General features: G+C 35.5%; 3 protein-coding genes across 3 annotated transcripts; 2 read left to right on the forward strand and 1 right to left on the reverse strand.

Annotated features, from left to right (window-relative positions):
- Positions 1 to 2,868: 2,868 nt before the first annotated feature.
- On the forward strand, positions 2,869 to 7,089 carry LOC140009630 (L10-interacting MYB domain-containing protein-like). The gene is made up of 4 exons (XM_072055726.1): positions 2,869 to 3,005; positions 4,155 to 4,530; positions 4,900 to 5,385; positions 6,385 to 7,089. Exons 2-4 carry the CDS (start codon positions 4,183 to 4,185, stop codon positions 6,934 to 6,936), a joined length of 1,386 nt encoding a protein of 461 aa, XP_071911827.1. The 5' UTR covers positions 2,869 to 3,005; positions 4,155 to 4,182; the 3' UTR covers positions 6,937 to 7,089.
- A 1,126-nt stretch (positions 7,090 to 8,215) lies between these two features.
- Positions 8,216 to 10,948, forward strand: LOC113740618 (pentatricopeptide repeat-containing protein At1g18485-like). The gene has a single exon (XM_072055732.1). It carries the CDS (start codon positions 8,233 to 8,235, stop codon positions 10,639 to 10,641), a length of 2,409 nt encoding a protein of 802 aa, XP_071911833.1. The 5' UTR covers positions 8,216 to 8,232; the 3' UTR covers positions 10,642 to 10,948.
- A 415-nt stretch (positions 10,949 to 11,363) lies between these two features.
- Positions 11,364 to 15,754, reverse strand: LOC113724689 (uncharacterized). The gene is made up of 3 exons (XM_027247569.2): positions 15,016 to 15,754; positions 13,466 to 13,629; positions 11,364 to 13,342 (listed from the first exon to the last, which is right to left on the reverse strand). Exons 1-3 carry the CDS (start codon positions 15,695 to 15,697, stop codon positions 12,254 to 12,256), a joined length of 1,935 nt encoding a protein of 644 aa, XP_027103370.2. The 5' UTR covers positions 15,698 to 15,754; the 3' UTR covers positions 11,364 to 12,253.
- Between the last annotated feature and the right edge of the window lie 1,208 nt (positions 15,755 to 16,962).

The raw sequence follows: 16,962 nt of genomic DNA on the forward strand, positions 1-16,962 counted from the left end.
TTATTGGATCCTAGTTGACTATTGAGATAAAGTGAATTGGTGGCCATTATTAATTTAACAATTGAACGGGTGATATCCTTGTTTTAAGGATTTGGCAAGAAGTATTGGAGGTGAAGGATGGAAAATTAGAAAGCATGAAAATACTTGATGGTGAATCTAGATAGATGATTCAAGATGGAGTCCAATGTCGATTTTAGACTTGAATTAGTGGAGACGTTCTTACAACTCTAACAGTTGATATTTCATCCCGTATAGTTTTTAGATTTGGATTATATTATTGGATGGTGTGGCATATATTCTGAAGAAACAAAAGAACCTAATTTTCATGCGTTAGAAGACTCTAATGCTATGATTTTTTCATTGTGGGTAGAGTTTTAAAAATCATACATGGCAAAACAATCCAGAGAGTGGAAAGAAATATGGTGATTTTGCCCCTTGGTTGTCTCAATGGTTAAAAATAGAGCTCACAATATGGAATCCCAAGTTGCAAGTAGTGGTAAGAAGAAAATCTTGTTAAAAGAGATAATGAATTGAGACACATTCTCGCGAGTCAACAGGAGATTAGACTTGGGGTTAACTACTCATATTCATTTGTTGATTGAATTAATTTGGTACCAGAACTATATTGATTTAGATGTGTAGTTTGGTACCATATTATTTGGTAGTTGACGATAAGTGGTTGTTATAAGAAATATTCACTAAGGTGGAGATTTGTTAAGAAATTGACTTAATTTCTTTTAGATAAATTTCTTATTTTGGATCGAAGTAACCAATTTTCTAATTGTTTTAGTTATTTGAGATAATAGTTAAGAAATTTCCTATTTATATGAATTTATAGATTAGAGTTATTTCCTTATCTGTATAAAATTAGGAATTATCAGTTATTTTATGTTATTACTTTAGTATTAGCCAAGTAACGTGGCTTATAAATAGGTGAAGGTTGGTATATTACAAAGTAATACACAAGAGGCGACATGAACTTTATATATGGGTTGAGAGAGGGTTTTTAGAAAATGAGAGAAATTATACAAGGGTTGGACTTGAGTTCATTCTCTCATAATAGAGAGTGAGTTTCTTTTCATGAATGTGGGCTCAGTAATGGATTATTTTCGTGAATCTCGTTAAATCTTATGTATTATTTATTTCATACTTGTGGTTTGTTTAGCATCAAGTTGTTTTTTTTTATTTGATTTCTCAATAATAGTTTATTCCACGTTTGAATCCCAACAAAAAAAAAAAAAGAGCTAAAGAAAACTCGCGGAAGATGGATTTTTAGCTTCTTGGAAAGGTAAAATGCAAATTTTAGATAATGTATGCAACAGATCTTAATTGCATTCATTTGTGTTCATACTTTAACATACATCATACAAGCACAAACTTTGGAAATTAAGTTGGAATAGGACATGGTGATTTAACAGACTTTGAAATTGGAGAAAATGGAGAAATAGCTTCTTATCTTTATCCTAAGGTTGAGTATTTTTGTATGGATGCATTTCTTAAACAATACATTTAAGGACCCTTAAAAGATTTCAGATGTCATAACTACTTAAAATTTCTATCTTTCATTGATCATTAAATGCTATTTTTGGGCATACGAATGAAAACTTGTTTCGAATAAAAGTTATAAATGATCTTCTTAAGGATTTGTAATGCATAGTTCACTAGGAATCTAGGCTTCGAAATAATTATTTATGACCAAATTCTAGTATTTTTGTTAAGGTATTTTGGTTTACGTATCTATTGTTGTTACGAATTTATGATTACATATTAGACTATCAATCACTTTTAGAGGTGTTAGTGACAACCTAATTATATTGATCCGTCCAAACCCGTCCGTTAATAATTGGACTTGACTAAGCAATGAATTTTGAATGAATCTACATGAGTGACCTAATTAAACTCATTTAATTGATGGGTAATAGGTAAACCTGCAGCACTCATTTATATCCATTTAAAAATAATTACACATTTAAACTCAATTTTTGGTGAGTGTAAAGAGGATAAATTGAAATTTCTACCAATCCAATAACAATCAAATATCATTATTTCTTATCAAACAACATGCAAATAATAATAATAATAATAATAATAATAATAATAATAATAATAATAATAATAATAATAATAAGTAGATTTCGAGTGGGTCATAAATGGATAATTGGATATACCTATACCCATATACCCATTTATTAAATGGATATGAATAGATTGACCCATTTTGACATATTTATTAAACGAATATAAATGTGTTAACACAATTATACCTATTACTCGATTATGATCTATCCAAACCTGTCCAAGTTATCCATTTTAACACCCCTAATCACTTTCAACTAATATTGTCTCTTAAATTACAATGGGTATACGGGTATAGGATCACAATGGGTATATGGGTAAAGGAGCAATCACATCGAAGTTACTATTTTATGCTCTGAGAAGTTGATTATGAAGTCTATAATGTTACATTTGTAAATCTCAATTCATTAGTTAAATGTGTTATAACACAAATTCAGCACTTAATGGAATAGTTTATCTTTGTAATGATAACTTCAAAGTTCAATTTTGAATGTAAACTATGAAATTGTTTTTCATACCTTAACTTATAACAAATTAAAAATCATGAATTTAGTTGATATTGATTCAAAAAATTATAATGCTAGAAATAGTTACCCAAAAAGGAAGAACAAACAAGAGAAAGAAACAAATATGGGACTAGAAAAGAAAAAAAAAATTAAAATCAACTCATATATTTATTTCTAGTGAAATTAATTAGTGCAAAAAACTTTAGGAGGGCAGATTGATACTATGTGATACCTTAGGGGGTTCAATGTAATTATCCATTTCTACAATTCGACCCCGAAAACAAAACTAGTAGAAGACTGATTCTTTGTCAGTTAAGATAAATAAAAGGAAATTTACCCAAACCCCTTTGCCCACCACCACCACCACCACCACTATCCATCTGCTCCGCCACGTGACGGCTGGCTCTTCAGAATCAATTTCCGGTACAGCATTAACTTCTGCTCAAATGGGTTGTTTTCAGTTTCGTTTTTCTCCTTTTGTTTTATTTTACTAATTTTCTAATTAAGTTTTGTGGCTGATTAATTCAAGAACAATTAATACTTTTGCTTAGTTCTTGTCATCTGTTTTCTGGGGTACCCAGCCCGTTTGAATTAGGGGGAGAAAATGTGAATTGTAGTTTGTATGTTGGTATAACTTGTAACATGAAAGTGGAGGTTGAAGAGTTACTTCTAGTTTTCATTGTCTGTTTGATCCAACAAACATTTTTTTCGCTAACTTTTTTAGTTTGCTCACTTGGTTGTAGCAAATTTGCGTGAATTGAGAGGGAGTGCAAATGTAATTAGTGATCTTGATGTAACTAATTTGAGGTAATTAAAATCAATTTTATGTTTTGAAGTATTGTAATTAGGGTAATCTGATAAATATCACCCTTTACTAGATAAGGATTGATAGGAGTTAAAACTTGGTGGAGGATGGAGAATTACTAAGTTTCATAATTGCTACTAATTCTCTCCTTTGAAGTGATAAAATGTTATTTTCTTACGTGTAGCAAATTTTAATACATGGTTGGGATGAATGTATAGTTAGTCTAAATCACTTGATGATAAAATGGAGGATAAAGTAATATTTTATTTTTAATCTTCCAAATTGGCAAATTCTGCTGTTTGAGACAAAGAACAGCAGTTTTCTTTTTATATTATTGATGCATCTTCTACACAGCCCAGTAAATAATGCTTTTGAAATGTGGTGATTGAGTCTTGATTTTCAATAACAAAGACATGGACTTCTTCTTTCTTATGATTAAAATTGGATTTATAGCTTTTAATTTTTAATTGAGAACTTAAGATCTCTTTAGCGCTTATCAAGTAAGGACTTGATTTTGATAAATGCTTTGACCTGATCTCTTCATGGATCGGTATTGGTATTTTACAAATTTTACAATAGTTTCATTTATATGTCCATGAGGCATCAAAGTCTTGGAATAATAATTGAAAAAAGTCAAATGTAAGACTGTTTGTATATGCAATTCTCAAAGTGTTAGTATACATTGATTTGTTGGCTAGGGTCCATAGCATGTACATGCTTTGGATCTACTGTCACTACGTGCTTTGAATTTAATCCTGCTATATCAGATCCATTTTCATGCTTCCTTGGTGAGAAATGCCTCAGAAGGTTTATGAAACTCGGAGTTCTAATACTAAGGCAAAGGTCAAATACACAACATGGACGACTGCTATGGACAATTGTCTCTCCAAGATTCTTGCAGAACATGCAAAAGAAGGTTCCAAGGGTGAGAACATAAAACCTGCGACATATGATGCTGCCGTCAGAGCAGTCAATGAAAACTTTGGGCTTGAATTGAACAAACATCATGTCAAAAACCGCCTCAAGACATTAAAAAAGCAATATGCAGTTCTAAGTGAGATTGTGGGTCGTAAAGGATTTAAGTGGGACAAGGCACAAAAAATGGTTATTGCAAATGATGCCACTTGGAAAGAATATATAAAGGTAGTTAATCGCTTCTCTCATTCTATAGTAGACTCGTTATTGTAATTATGTTCCATTTCATGTCTGCCACATCTTAGTACAAAGATTCATTGCATGTTTTTGAGATTGGCAATGGTTTGATTGTTTGCTAATCTTATGCTGGATAATTATGGTATTCTCATACTCATTATAACTGTTTTGCATGAATATTGATCCAATACCATTGAGCAAGTAGTCAGTATATTGAAATTTTTTAGTTACCAACAATGTTGCACAGATGTCTATTTTTCAAATATTTAATAAATATCCACACCTAGATATTGATTTTGCATGTATTGTCATAATCTAGGCTTGTACTTCTTTTGACTCTTGGATATTTCTGAGCAACAGGTAAATCCGGATGCTAAGACTCTCCGTGACAAGGCATTCGAGAACTATGATGAGCTGGGAATTATAGTGGGCACTGATCAAGCATTAGCCAGTTGTTCTGATAATGACACCCATGGAGTGGACGAAATGTTTGACAACTTTGAGACTGCTATTGAACCTGAAATCCAGAGTGATGAGAAGCAGACAAAGAATTTGAGGTGGACAGAACAAATGGATAATTGTCTTGGTAAAATTCTGACAGAGCAAGTGCAGAAAGGTTATAAAATAGGGAATACTTTGCATACTGAGGCTTATGAAGCAGCAGTTAGAGCTTTAAATAAAGAATGTGGTCCTGGTTTCAGCAAAGAAAATATTAAGAATCGCCTTAAAACTTGGAGGAAACAATATAGCATTTTGAATGAGCTTCTTTCTAATGACGGATTCAAGTGGGATGCAATGCAAAAGATGATAGTCGGAAATGATTCCTTGTGGGACGAATATATTAAGGTGTGCAGTTTTTTTATTGTTTTTATCATTTGGCTTATTGGAAATATATGAGAGATATCCATTTGCACCCCTTTCCCGTGTACACAAAATGGAGAATTTGTTTTGCCTTGAGAACAAGGGGTTTGCATGTTTTATGTTCCGCGGCTTGAACACCTTTGAGTTAGCATGGCTTCTTGTTTACATACATGTTTATGTGAGCATACGTCTCTACTGGGTTTGTCTCTGCATGTACATATATTGAATCAAAAGTAGAATTTTTAAGTTCAAGTTGCAGTCAATGTCACTCTGCATGTCTTTGATATGAGAATGCTTAGTCATCCTTCTTGAGTCATACTCCGCTTACCTTGGAAGTAAGAGTATATCACTCAGTTTCACTTTTTTTTCCTTTCGTCAAAATTATTCATTGTGTTAGGCAGTATTGCCGCTAAGGGAGATGCAGATGATCAGTGGCAGCGTTGTTAACCAGTAACTGTGACAGAGTGCTTAGCCCTAAATAAGTGGCATGTGGGACCTTAAGGAAACATGTAAATAGCAACTTTGAGATTAGAATGGTGCAGGTTATTGTTAGGCATACTTCTACATTTTACAGTTCATTTAGATCTTCAAGTTAAAGTTTTTCTTGTTGAAATTATTATGTGGCATTCTGGATTTAGAGTATTAAAAGTTCATATCTAATTTTGCATTTCATTTAAATTAAGTCTAGTGATCTAAACAGTGGAAGTTATTTTTAAACATGATGCTTATGAAGCACAGGCTTAAAATATTGTAACAAGTGAATGGGGCCGCACTCTGAGTATTAGACAGCTATTTTTGTGTTTGTGTGACCTTCAAGGGGCAAGGAAATATTATTTTGCTAGTTATTAGGAACAGGTTAGCCTGTAATTATGAAGTACTGCTTACTACCATTGATGACGAATGATTTTAATAGTACTGTGTTCAGGCTAAATGGTATCCTTACCTCTGTTACACAATTTAAATCCACTGGCTTGTGTTTGCCAGACAAATCCAGAAGCAAAATATTTGCGAGGAAGATGCATTGAGAACTATGATGCCTTGCATTTCATCCTTGGCAATGATAGTGCAAACAGATGTTGGTCTACAACTGGTGAAAAGGGTGATGGCAATCTTGCTCCCTGCAATCAACAACATAATGGAATCAGATTGCCTGACGTTGTGGAGGAACTAAGCCTGGACAATACCTGTGAGGGCACTCAAGGTTCATCCCAGCAGACCAGAGCTAGGCCTTCTTCATCATCACAGTCGAAGCAGCTAACGAAGAAGAGGTCTAGTAGCGATGCGATGGTGGAAGTGATGAGAGCCGTTGCTGTAAATATTGGAAGGATTGCTGATGCTTTGACAGCGAATGAGTCAGTGTGCTTGGATGAAATATTTGAGACGGTAAAGAACATTCCAGGTTTTGATGATGACCTCATTATTGATGCCTGTGAATTTCTTTCTTTTGATGAGAAAAGGGCCAAGATGTTCCTGAAACTAGATGAGAGGCTCAGAAAAATGTGGCTTTTAAAACGATTGCGCTCTCAGGGTAGTTAAAAGTTCTATTTTATCCGTGAATGTTAGGCCTTTCCTAAGAATTTTTACTTGCTGCCCATCTTGTGAAAAGTCATGCTAATAGCTACTTTGCACATTTTGTTTTGTACAATTTTCAGGTCTTGGTAATTAGTGGGCTCAACTTGATTTTTCATATATTCGATGATGCATAGACATCATATAATCTGCTTTCAAAGTTAGTTAAATCTTGTTTAGAACATTATATGTAGCTAAAATTTCACTAAGAAGTTGAATTCAATGGCGTTGTATGATATGCCCTAATTATTCTTTTACACAATTCAATTACGAGTTTGCACGTCATAGATCATGATTCAATGAATTATAACAGTGGTTTCTACTTATAAATACATCATTGATCCCTTTTTTCCTTTTCCCACTGTTTTATTTACTTAACTTTTTGCCTAACCGGAATCCTTTAACATGATCGAATAGTGTGCTATAAACATCATCATGAAAAACATCTGTTCGTCATGTAATGTTTAGTACCTCGTAATTATGTGTGTCGAGAATCTATTAGTAACCCACTTAACTAATTACATTTCACATTTCAAAACTCAACTTACTTGAGAGGCACATTAGAAAGGCAATCGTGAGATCCTTCCATTTTCCTTTCAGTTTTTTACGACTTCCCCTTCCTCCATTTCCCTTTGCAAGGTTTGAAATCTCTCTTTAAATAAATTAAAAAAAATTAAAAAAAGAGAAAAATTTAATCACTTTCCATTAAAGCAGCAAACGAATTAAGCTGTTCATGAATTAACTCAATCAAAACTTATCGAATTTGAGTCAATGAAGTCGAGTTATCGTAATCAAACTGAGTATAGAGAAGTTCAGCTCGTTAATTCATGAGTCAACTCGATTATATGTGTGTCTATATATATATAGTGAAAAAATAAAATAATTATTTTTTATTTTTTAATCTCCAGTAGGCTTGAGATCGTGGTCGAACTCGAGTTTTACATTGAAAACTTATCGAGAAACTCGAGTTCGAGTTTGAAAGGCTCGATTTGATTAGATCAAAACTTGATTCGATTCAATTTATCTCGACTTGTTTATAGCCTTATATTTCGTTTCCCTTTTAGAAGATTTGCAATCTCTCTTAAAATCAAAAAACTTGAAAAGAGAAAGAAAATATTAACAGTCCACTTCCCAATCAGATGTGGTTCCAGATTTTGTTATGTTTTAATTTAAGATCCAAAAGTTTCTATAAAAACAATAACTATTAGATTCAGAAGTGAGCATAGGTTAGAACTTGAAATAAACACTAAAAAAACGTTTGAAATGGTGTATTGGCGGACATTTCTATGTTCCAAATTCCAATACGGCCACCTTTCCCGCTTAGCTCCCGCGCTTCGACTTCTCAAACACTTCCACTCTCACCCGCCCTTTCTCTCGCCAACCTCCGCGAAATGCCGACCTCCGCTGTCTCAGCCACCGGCAAACCTCCTCCCTCTCTGCGCCTCTACTCAGTCTCTCAACCAAACAAAACAAGCCCACGCCATCTGCATCCACCACGGCTTGCTTCCTTCCTCTATCTCTATTTGTGCAGCTCTCATTCTCCGCTACGCCGCTTTTGAAAAACCCGACCACCACCCCTCAATTATATATTCTCTCTTTTATCAAACACTTTCTTGCTCTCCATCCTCTACGTTTTTATACAACAGTATGATTCGTGCTCATTCTAGCTTGGGATTGTATGATCAGGGGTTGAAAATTTATAATGACATGGTGAGGAATAATGTTGAGGTTGATAATTACACTTACCCTTTTGTTCTCAAACTTTGTTCCGAACGCAGTGGACAACAAAAGGGTTTGGAAGTTCACGGAACTGTGATCAAATTTGGGTTTGATGAGGACTTGTTTGTGAATAATACTCTTATGCTGTTTTATGGGAATTGTGAGGATGTGAAGGTTGTTCAGAAGCTGTTCAATGAAATGCCTGAGAGAGATGTTGTATCATGGAATATGATGATTCGGGTTTTTTCGGATAATGGGTGTGATGTAGAAGTGATAGAATTGTTTAAGAAGATGGTTGGGGAATCTGAGTTTAAGCCAGATGCTGTTAGTTTGGTCAGCATTTTGCCCGTGTGTGCTGGGGAGGGGACAATGACGTGTGCGATTCACTGTTACATTGTGAAGGTTGGGTTTGATGTTCAGGTGAGTGTTGGGAATGCATTAATTGATTTGTATGGGAAGTGTGGGGATGTTGATGGTGCAAGGCAGATTTTTGATGAGATGGTCGAGAAAAATGATGTCTCGTGGAATACAATTATTGCTATCTCTGGTTATGCAGGGTGTTATAGAGATGCATTGGATATGTTTAGATTGATGGTTGATGAAGGGGTGATATTAAGCTCAGTAACTGTTTCTAGTGTCCTGCCAGTGCTGGTTGAACTGGGGTTTGTGAGTAAAGGTAGAGAACTACATGGTTTTAGTATGAGAAGGGATATGAATGCCGACCCTTTTGTTGCCAATTCTTTAATTGATATGTATGCAAAATCAGGGCGTCCAGTTGATGCCTCTAACGTGTTCCATAACATGGGTTTGATAAATGTTGTTTCTTGGAATACGATGGTTGCTAACTTTGCCCAGAATGGACTCGAGTTAGAAGCTATTGAATGCCTTAGGCAAATGCAATTTGATGGGCAGATTCCTAATCCCATCACTTTTACTAATGTTCTTCCTGCATGTGCACGAATGTGTTCTCTTCGGCTTGGAAAGGAAATTCATGGCAGGCTGATTCGGTCAGGGTATCACTTGGATATATTTGTCTCAAATGCTTTGACCGACATGTATGCCAGAAGTGGTTGTCTCAATCATGCAAGGAATGTGTTTCTTATCTCTACTAAAGATGTGGTATCATACAACATACTGATTAGTGGTTATTCTCAAACAACTGACAGCTCAAATTCTTTAATCCTTTTCAGAGAAATGGGGTTGCAAGGGATACAGCATGATATCGTTTCATGTATGGGAGTTCTCTCAGCTTGTGCAAATATTTCAGCAATCAAACATGGAAAAGAGGTTCATGCATTTGCTATGAGAAGGTCACTTGATGAGCATCTCTCAGTTGCAAATTCACTTATAGACATGTACACAAAATCGAGTCGAATAGATCTGGCTAAAAAGGTTTTTGATAGAATTTCTAAAAGGGATTCAGCCTCATGGAATACCATGATTTTGGGATTTGGAATGCTCAATGAACTGGATACTGCAGTTAATCTTTTCAAAACCATGAGCGAGGAAGGTGTTGAATATAATTCGGTTTCATATCTTGCTGTTCTGTCTGCTTGTACTCATGGGGGTTTGGTAGAAGAGGGACAGAGATTTTTTAATGACATGCTTGCTTGTGGTATTAAGCCATCCCAGAAGCACTATGCTTGTATGGTTGACCTTCTTGGTCGTTCTGGCCTCATACAAGAGGCAATAGAGCTTGTTAAGAGCCTACCAATTCAACCAGATGTTAATATATGGGGGGCTCTACTTGGGGCATGTCGACTTCATGGAGATGTGGAGACGGGATGTTGGGCAGCAGAAAATCTCTTAAAGCTAAGGCCAAACCACTCAGGGTATCATGTACTTCTTTCTAATATGTATGCAGAAGCAGGTAAATGGGAAGAGGCAGATAGGGTTAGAGAATTGATGAGGTTGATAGGAGTAAAGAAACATCCCGGGTGTAGTTGGCTTTAGAACCAGGACCATATATATACACTTATCTGGCTGGAGAAGGATTTGTAGGATTATATGCATAGTTACTGTATGTATCTGGTTAAGTTGCCCTGAAACCCCATCCAAGTTCTGAGAATCTCCATGAGTCTGCAAAATGTGAAGTTAAAACCTTGAAATTCAATTTGCTCATACAAAGCAAAATTATTTAGTGCAATAGGCACTTCTACTCCTTTTGTACCATATAACCTTCAGTGTACTTTTCATGACGGCAAATGCTGATTTTTGCATTAAAGAAACAAAGTTGAAGAATTTCCCTGCTTCCGTAAAAGTTCCAATTCCCATGCTTTTTACTGATTTTAGGGTATTACAATTTTCCTAAAGGGGGCAAGTATAGATATTTTACTAACATCATCTCTTCAACTATCATTTTCGCTATGGAGTTCAGCGTGAAGTGCAAATCAGCTTCAACTTTTAATCTAGTTATTATAATTGCCTTCGTTACAACTTCGCAAAATAAAGTTACCTTACCAAACTTTGCAAAATGTTGCTAAACTTCTGGAGGTGCAATTCATTCCTCAAAAGTTAAGTTACATGATGTAGATGTACAGCTATCAAACACGATGCATCAATGATATGAAATTATGTACTACTGAAATAACAGAGACAACAAATTCTTGTGACTGTGTAGAAAAGAAACTGTGAAGCAAAATTAATGCCCAACTAAATTTCTAGCAGTGTAGTCATTTGCAATGAACCAGCTTCGGATTTGATTTATTAAGCAGAGTTCAGAGGAAGAATTGATAATCTCATTGTAAAATGACTTTGAATGACCAAAATTGTAAGTCTAGTGAACATATGAAGAGAGTGTTTCGATAGGGAATAAGGTAGTGAAAAATCCATCATCAAGGCAAGGCAAAGGCCGCTGGTTTTTGTTTATATAAGCAACTAACGATGTCCATGTTCAAGTTCAGAGACAACATACTGGAGGCTTGCTACAACTGCTGGATGATCTGGAAATTTCATGAGCATGGTCAGGTCATTAGACTAGGCATATTGAAGGCAAGGCAGGCCTTGTAGCCAGTATCTGGTCGATAAAGGAATCTGTTTCAGCTGCTGATTGGATACAGAAGCCTTAAAAACCCAGGATGGAGATGATCTCCACACCATTAACAAAATTTTCTAACTTTGGAGAGCTCCAGGCCTAAACACAACGAGATTTGATGACTGTGCAACCTCGAAGAAAAATGTATAGGAACCAAGCTTTTGGGTGATTTTCCTAACCCTTGACCTTGTACTTTGGAGAGCTCCAGGCCTAAACACAACAAGATTTGATGACTGTGCAACCTAGGAGAAAAATGTATACGAACAGCTTTTGGGTCAGTTTCCTAACCCTGGACCTTGTACAACAAGCTTCCACTCTCTGTAGGTCCAAGATATAACCTTTTCCCTCTGATTCGAATAATCAACAAAGAGAACCAACAAATCTTTCCACCAGGGTGCTGGTAATTGATAGAATGCTTTAGTCTCCACTGAATAAATACCTCCGGAAGCTAGTGATATTTGGTAACATACCAAAGAATTGGTACAATCGTCCATGATAAACTCGAATAAAATCCCTTGTTACTGTCAAACACTATGATTGATGACAAACAACTGCTGTGCAAGAAAGTTCGTCATCCACAACCCACATACCTAATTCTACGAGCTTGTTCTGAACTCTCTCTTCATCTGTGTCAGAAGACCAGAAAGCAAATTTCTTTCCATTCGCAAGACTAGTCAGGTTAGAGTCACTAGTATTGATTGACAAACCCAATTGCATTTCATCAATTTTGCTATATTTGACACTATTGCTTTCCAATATCTTTTCCACTGAAGATAAAAAATTGACTGCCATGGAATCTGAAGTTTTAGATCCCCAAGAGCCAGTTATCACAGTAAGCTTGTGCATGAAAACATCAACCCAAAATCTTGAAGAAGCTGATGAGCTCTTGATAAAAAGAAGCTTGAGGTTCTTCCCAGTACTAAAATCACAAGCGGGATCAGGTGATTCGAAAAAGAAGTTACTGCTTAGAGGAACAATGTTGCTGTCCAGCAACCAAGTATGGTACTGTAGTTCTAAGGATTTCTTAATTACAGATGCACTCGCCCGAATATTCTGGATCCATTCTTTACTGGATTCTTGGAATTTCAGTGACCTATAAAGTTTAGTGCCGCGTAAAATTTGATCTACATCAATCACAGGATGCCCCCTCCTAGCAAGATCAAGAGAAAGATAAGATTTCTGGCCCACGAAAATGTAGTTCCCAATAGCCAGCCTCTCAAAATGGCAGATCAAGTTCCTAAGTGCTGGCTCTGAGGCCCCGTGCAGGTTAACAAGTATAATTGTATTTAGCCTCTGAATAGACTGAAGTACAAATCCAAGTTGTTCAAAATTTTTGACTATTCTATTAGGGATAACTTCTCTAAAACAAAAGTCATACCACTTCAGGCTACTCGATGGCTGCAGTTCCAAAAGATCACTGATAGTATTTTCACCAACTAAATATGAATCTGGTCCAGCAGATTTCCCATAGTTCACCCCAGCATCCCTATGAGAGACAGCAAGTGCTGTCTCATTCTTAAGATTGGTATAGATATTAAAATAACCACGGGCATGAATAAATTTGATGAACCAAGGAGTCCAAATTCTTTCTCCCATCCTCTTGTACCATCCTGTAGTCACCTACATATACATTACAACCTCACTCAAGCACCAATACCAGTTTCAAATTGCATATAATTTCCAAGGAAACAACAAAAAAAAAAAAGAGGGAGGGGGTAGAGAATGAATAAGAATTTGCATTACCATCCCATCAAGAATTGGTTTGATGCCCTTCACCTTATGCGTGTCATACCACAATCGAAATTCTTTCCATGGTTTTGGAAATAACAGCTGACCCCAAGTGCCAACCAGCTGGTACAAGAAAAGGCGACTCTGGTTATCTGCTTGCAACTTGTTTCCATGTTTTCCTGTCAACAACACACATCAATTAGACAATATTCTGTAAAAAAAAAAAAAAAGAGAAGAAGAAAGTTCTATTGCATAAATGGAACTCAAGACAGCTGTATATATTCCTAATGCAGCAATATCAATAAAAGCTAATCAGAAGAGTAACCAGCAAAATTTCTTTTGTATATTTGGAACTTGTGAAATTTGATTATCCTCTATTTTCTGTATAACTCCGAATCAAGATATGTTTTGCATTTTCCAAGATCAATTAAATCTCTAACTTCTCTGTAGAATACAGTACAACTTAATCATACTCGTTCCTTAGTTACATTACCTAAATCATTTAGACTCAATTTTGGCAGTAAAATGTTATGCATCTAGACCTAATCCTTTAAGTTCTCAGTTATTAAAAGATTGAGTTTATAATGGTGGCAAATCAATTGAAATCAATTATTACATGATGTCCCCAAAAATTGGGTTATGCTTCATCATCTTCTTCAGATCCTTACACCTCTAATTGATCATAGACGTATCCAGAAAGTCTACAACCCACAATTGCTGAAACTGTCCAACTGCCCTTATGCTTATCTATGCATCTGCACTACTTTTCCAGCTATACTTGATAACTTTCTCCCATGAACACCATGAAAGTTACAATCTCACTGCCCTCAGTAACTATAATATTCATGCGTTTGTTTGCATCTCTTATTCACGAGTTACTTCATGAACCTAGGTAGAATTATGACCAAAATCTGTAGCTAAAGGAAGAAAGAAACAGCATTCAAAACCACTTACAATATACCAAAACAAATAAAGAAGTCCAACTGATAGTTTCGGAAGCTAGCCACATCATTGATGGAGACATCATTCTAATGCTCTAAGTACATTACGCCAAGGATAGGTGATAAAGAGTTTGCTGCCATCTGTACATAATTCCTCACAGATGAATACATAGATTACGAGCAACAAATAACAAAAGTCAAGCCTAGCTAGGAGGATTCTCGTTTAAGGTGAAAACTAGGCATGTGGTTTCCTGCAATTATTACTATACACAACCTCAACATACCAGCAACCACTATAACATACTAATAAGACTCTCTTCACTACCAACAGGTTCTAAACCAAGTCATATAACTCACACAAAATTTATAGCCTGATCGTCAAAAGATAAGCCTAATCTATATCAATCCACAAAGCACAAGCAATACTAAAAGTGCGATTTTCACAATCTCTAGCCAAATAACAGAGAAAAAGTTACAATTACTAAAATCCTATAAAAACTAACCGCCCACACTCCATACATAATGCAACAAATGTAGTGCTCTTAATCTATCAGTATTAGTAAAGAAGCATAGTCTAATAAAGAAAATCAAAATCAACACTAAAAATCACAGACAGATAGTTACCTGGAACAAATCTAGGCCGCTGCAGGGAGGCTCCATAGATCATGGGGCTGAAATTTGACTCATTATAGTAATAATTCAAGATCAAAGCCTTCAAGTACCTGAAATAAAGAGGAGAAACCTCAAGATCATCCTCTACGACAAAGGCAAACTCATGATCTGAGGAAGGCCACCAAGCTTCAAGCCACTGAGATTGAAGGCCAGCATTCCAATTCCTATAATGCACTAACTTTTCACCAAAATCCCACTTGAACCCATCAACAAAATCAAGTATTTGTCGCGAAAGATTCAATTTTGAGTCCAAATCTTGAGACCCTTTATCGTTCTCAAGAGGAAAGTGGTCAATGAAGATGTGGAGGTGAACTGTAGTGGAGTTGTCGTAGTGGGCATTGGAGAGAGATGTCAGGCAGCGAGAGAGGGATGAGAGGCGGTTGAATGTCAGGACTTTGATGATGAGAGTGAAGTGCGGTGGTGGTGGGTTGGAGGAAGCGGGAGGAGAAGAGGGGAGCAGGTTGTGGAAAGCGAGGGGAGAGGTGGTGGTGATTGAGGGGGTTGGAGAGGTTAGGTGGAAGAGGAGGAAGACGATGGAGATGGAGACTAGGCAGAAGAGGAGAAAGGGAATTGAGGCTTTTGTTGGTGGCAGGAGTGGTGGTGGTGGTGGTGGTGGAGGTGGTGGTGGTGCCATGGAGGGGCTAGAGTTTGGAACTGTGGAAGAAGAATTATGTCATTTTGTCAAGCTTTTGTGGGTTTTTGGTTCTTTTAATCGCCTCTGGGCATGTGTATACATTTCAAAAATTTTGCTCAAAAAGTTTTTCCTTTATTTTTATATTCCCATTTTGTTCTAAAAATTTCAAAACCAAAAGTCAAATGGATTATTTTTTTTAAAGGATGAGAGGCCTCTATAATGTAGCAAGGGAATTCATTGTGTAAATTCCATTATATTTTCTAAGTTTTTGGAATAATTTTTTTCAAGTCTTGATATATGTTTTTTTTTATGTGACTGAAAGAAGATATGTTATTTGAGAAGTAAACAAAAGCATTAAACTTTTCTACTAAGTTTGTAATGAACTAATTCGTCACACAAAGAATTATAACACTAAAAAAATGGAGAGAAGGAAAAAATGCAATTTTAATTCCCAGTACTTGGTATTGGTGCAATTTTAGTTCCTAAAATTCATAGAAAAAAAATCTAGTCCCCGACGTTTGACACCTTATGCAATTTTAGTATCTAAAATTTTAACAAAGACAAATCTAGTTCTCAGCATTTTCAGTTTGAAGCAAATTTAGGGTAATTGTCGGATTTTCTCGATTACTAATTGAATTAGTCAGGCACAATTACATATTCATTAAATTAATTCGTTTAAAATGACTAATTTTGAATAAAAAAAATAATTCGTGGACAAAGATTTTATTGAATATTAAAAAAGTAATTGGAAGTAGGATTGGTGAAGGAGACTTTAGTTTGAAATCTAAATCTCCCACTCAGAGAGAAAAGATAAGTTGTCCGGAAGGTTTTGTGGAAAGAATGAACAGAAACTTCGACTTGGTAAACAAGAAAAAAAAACGTCATTAGCAACGAAACATGGTCTAGATAGAAATATATTATGTGTTAAATCTCTAATCGAGGAAAAGTTACGCAAGTAAAAACGTAGAAACCAATTTTGTACTTATTCTTATAGAGGGTAAGAAATATTACAAGTAAAGAAATGTAAAGCTAAATGAATCATATGTTTTCTAATTTGAATCTCATATAATTTGTTTCAACTTTTGTTTTTAGGGTTATTATCACTTTGCCCCCTTAAAAGTATATTACTACTAGTAGTTTAGCCCTAACGTTATCTTTTAGTCACTTTACCCCCATAAGTAATTGAACTCAACATGTTAAGAAATTTTGGACAAAAATACCCTTTTATTTTATAGCATTACTACATTGTTATCATCACTTTATTC

This window comes from Coffea arabica, chromosome 1e (assembly GCF_036785885.1).
Source record: "Coffea arabica cultivar ET-39 chromosome 1e, Coffea Arabica ET-39 HiFi, whole genome shotgun sequence".
NCBI classification, from domain to species: Eukaryota; Viridiplantae; Streptophyta; class Magnoliopsida; order Gentianales; family Rubiaceae; genus Coffea; species Coffea arabica.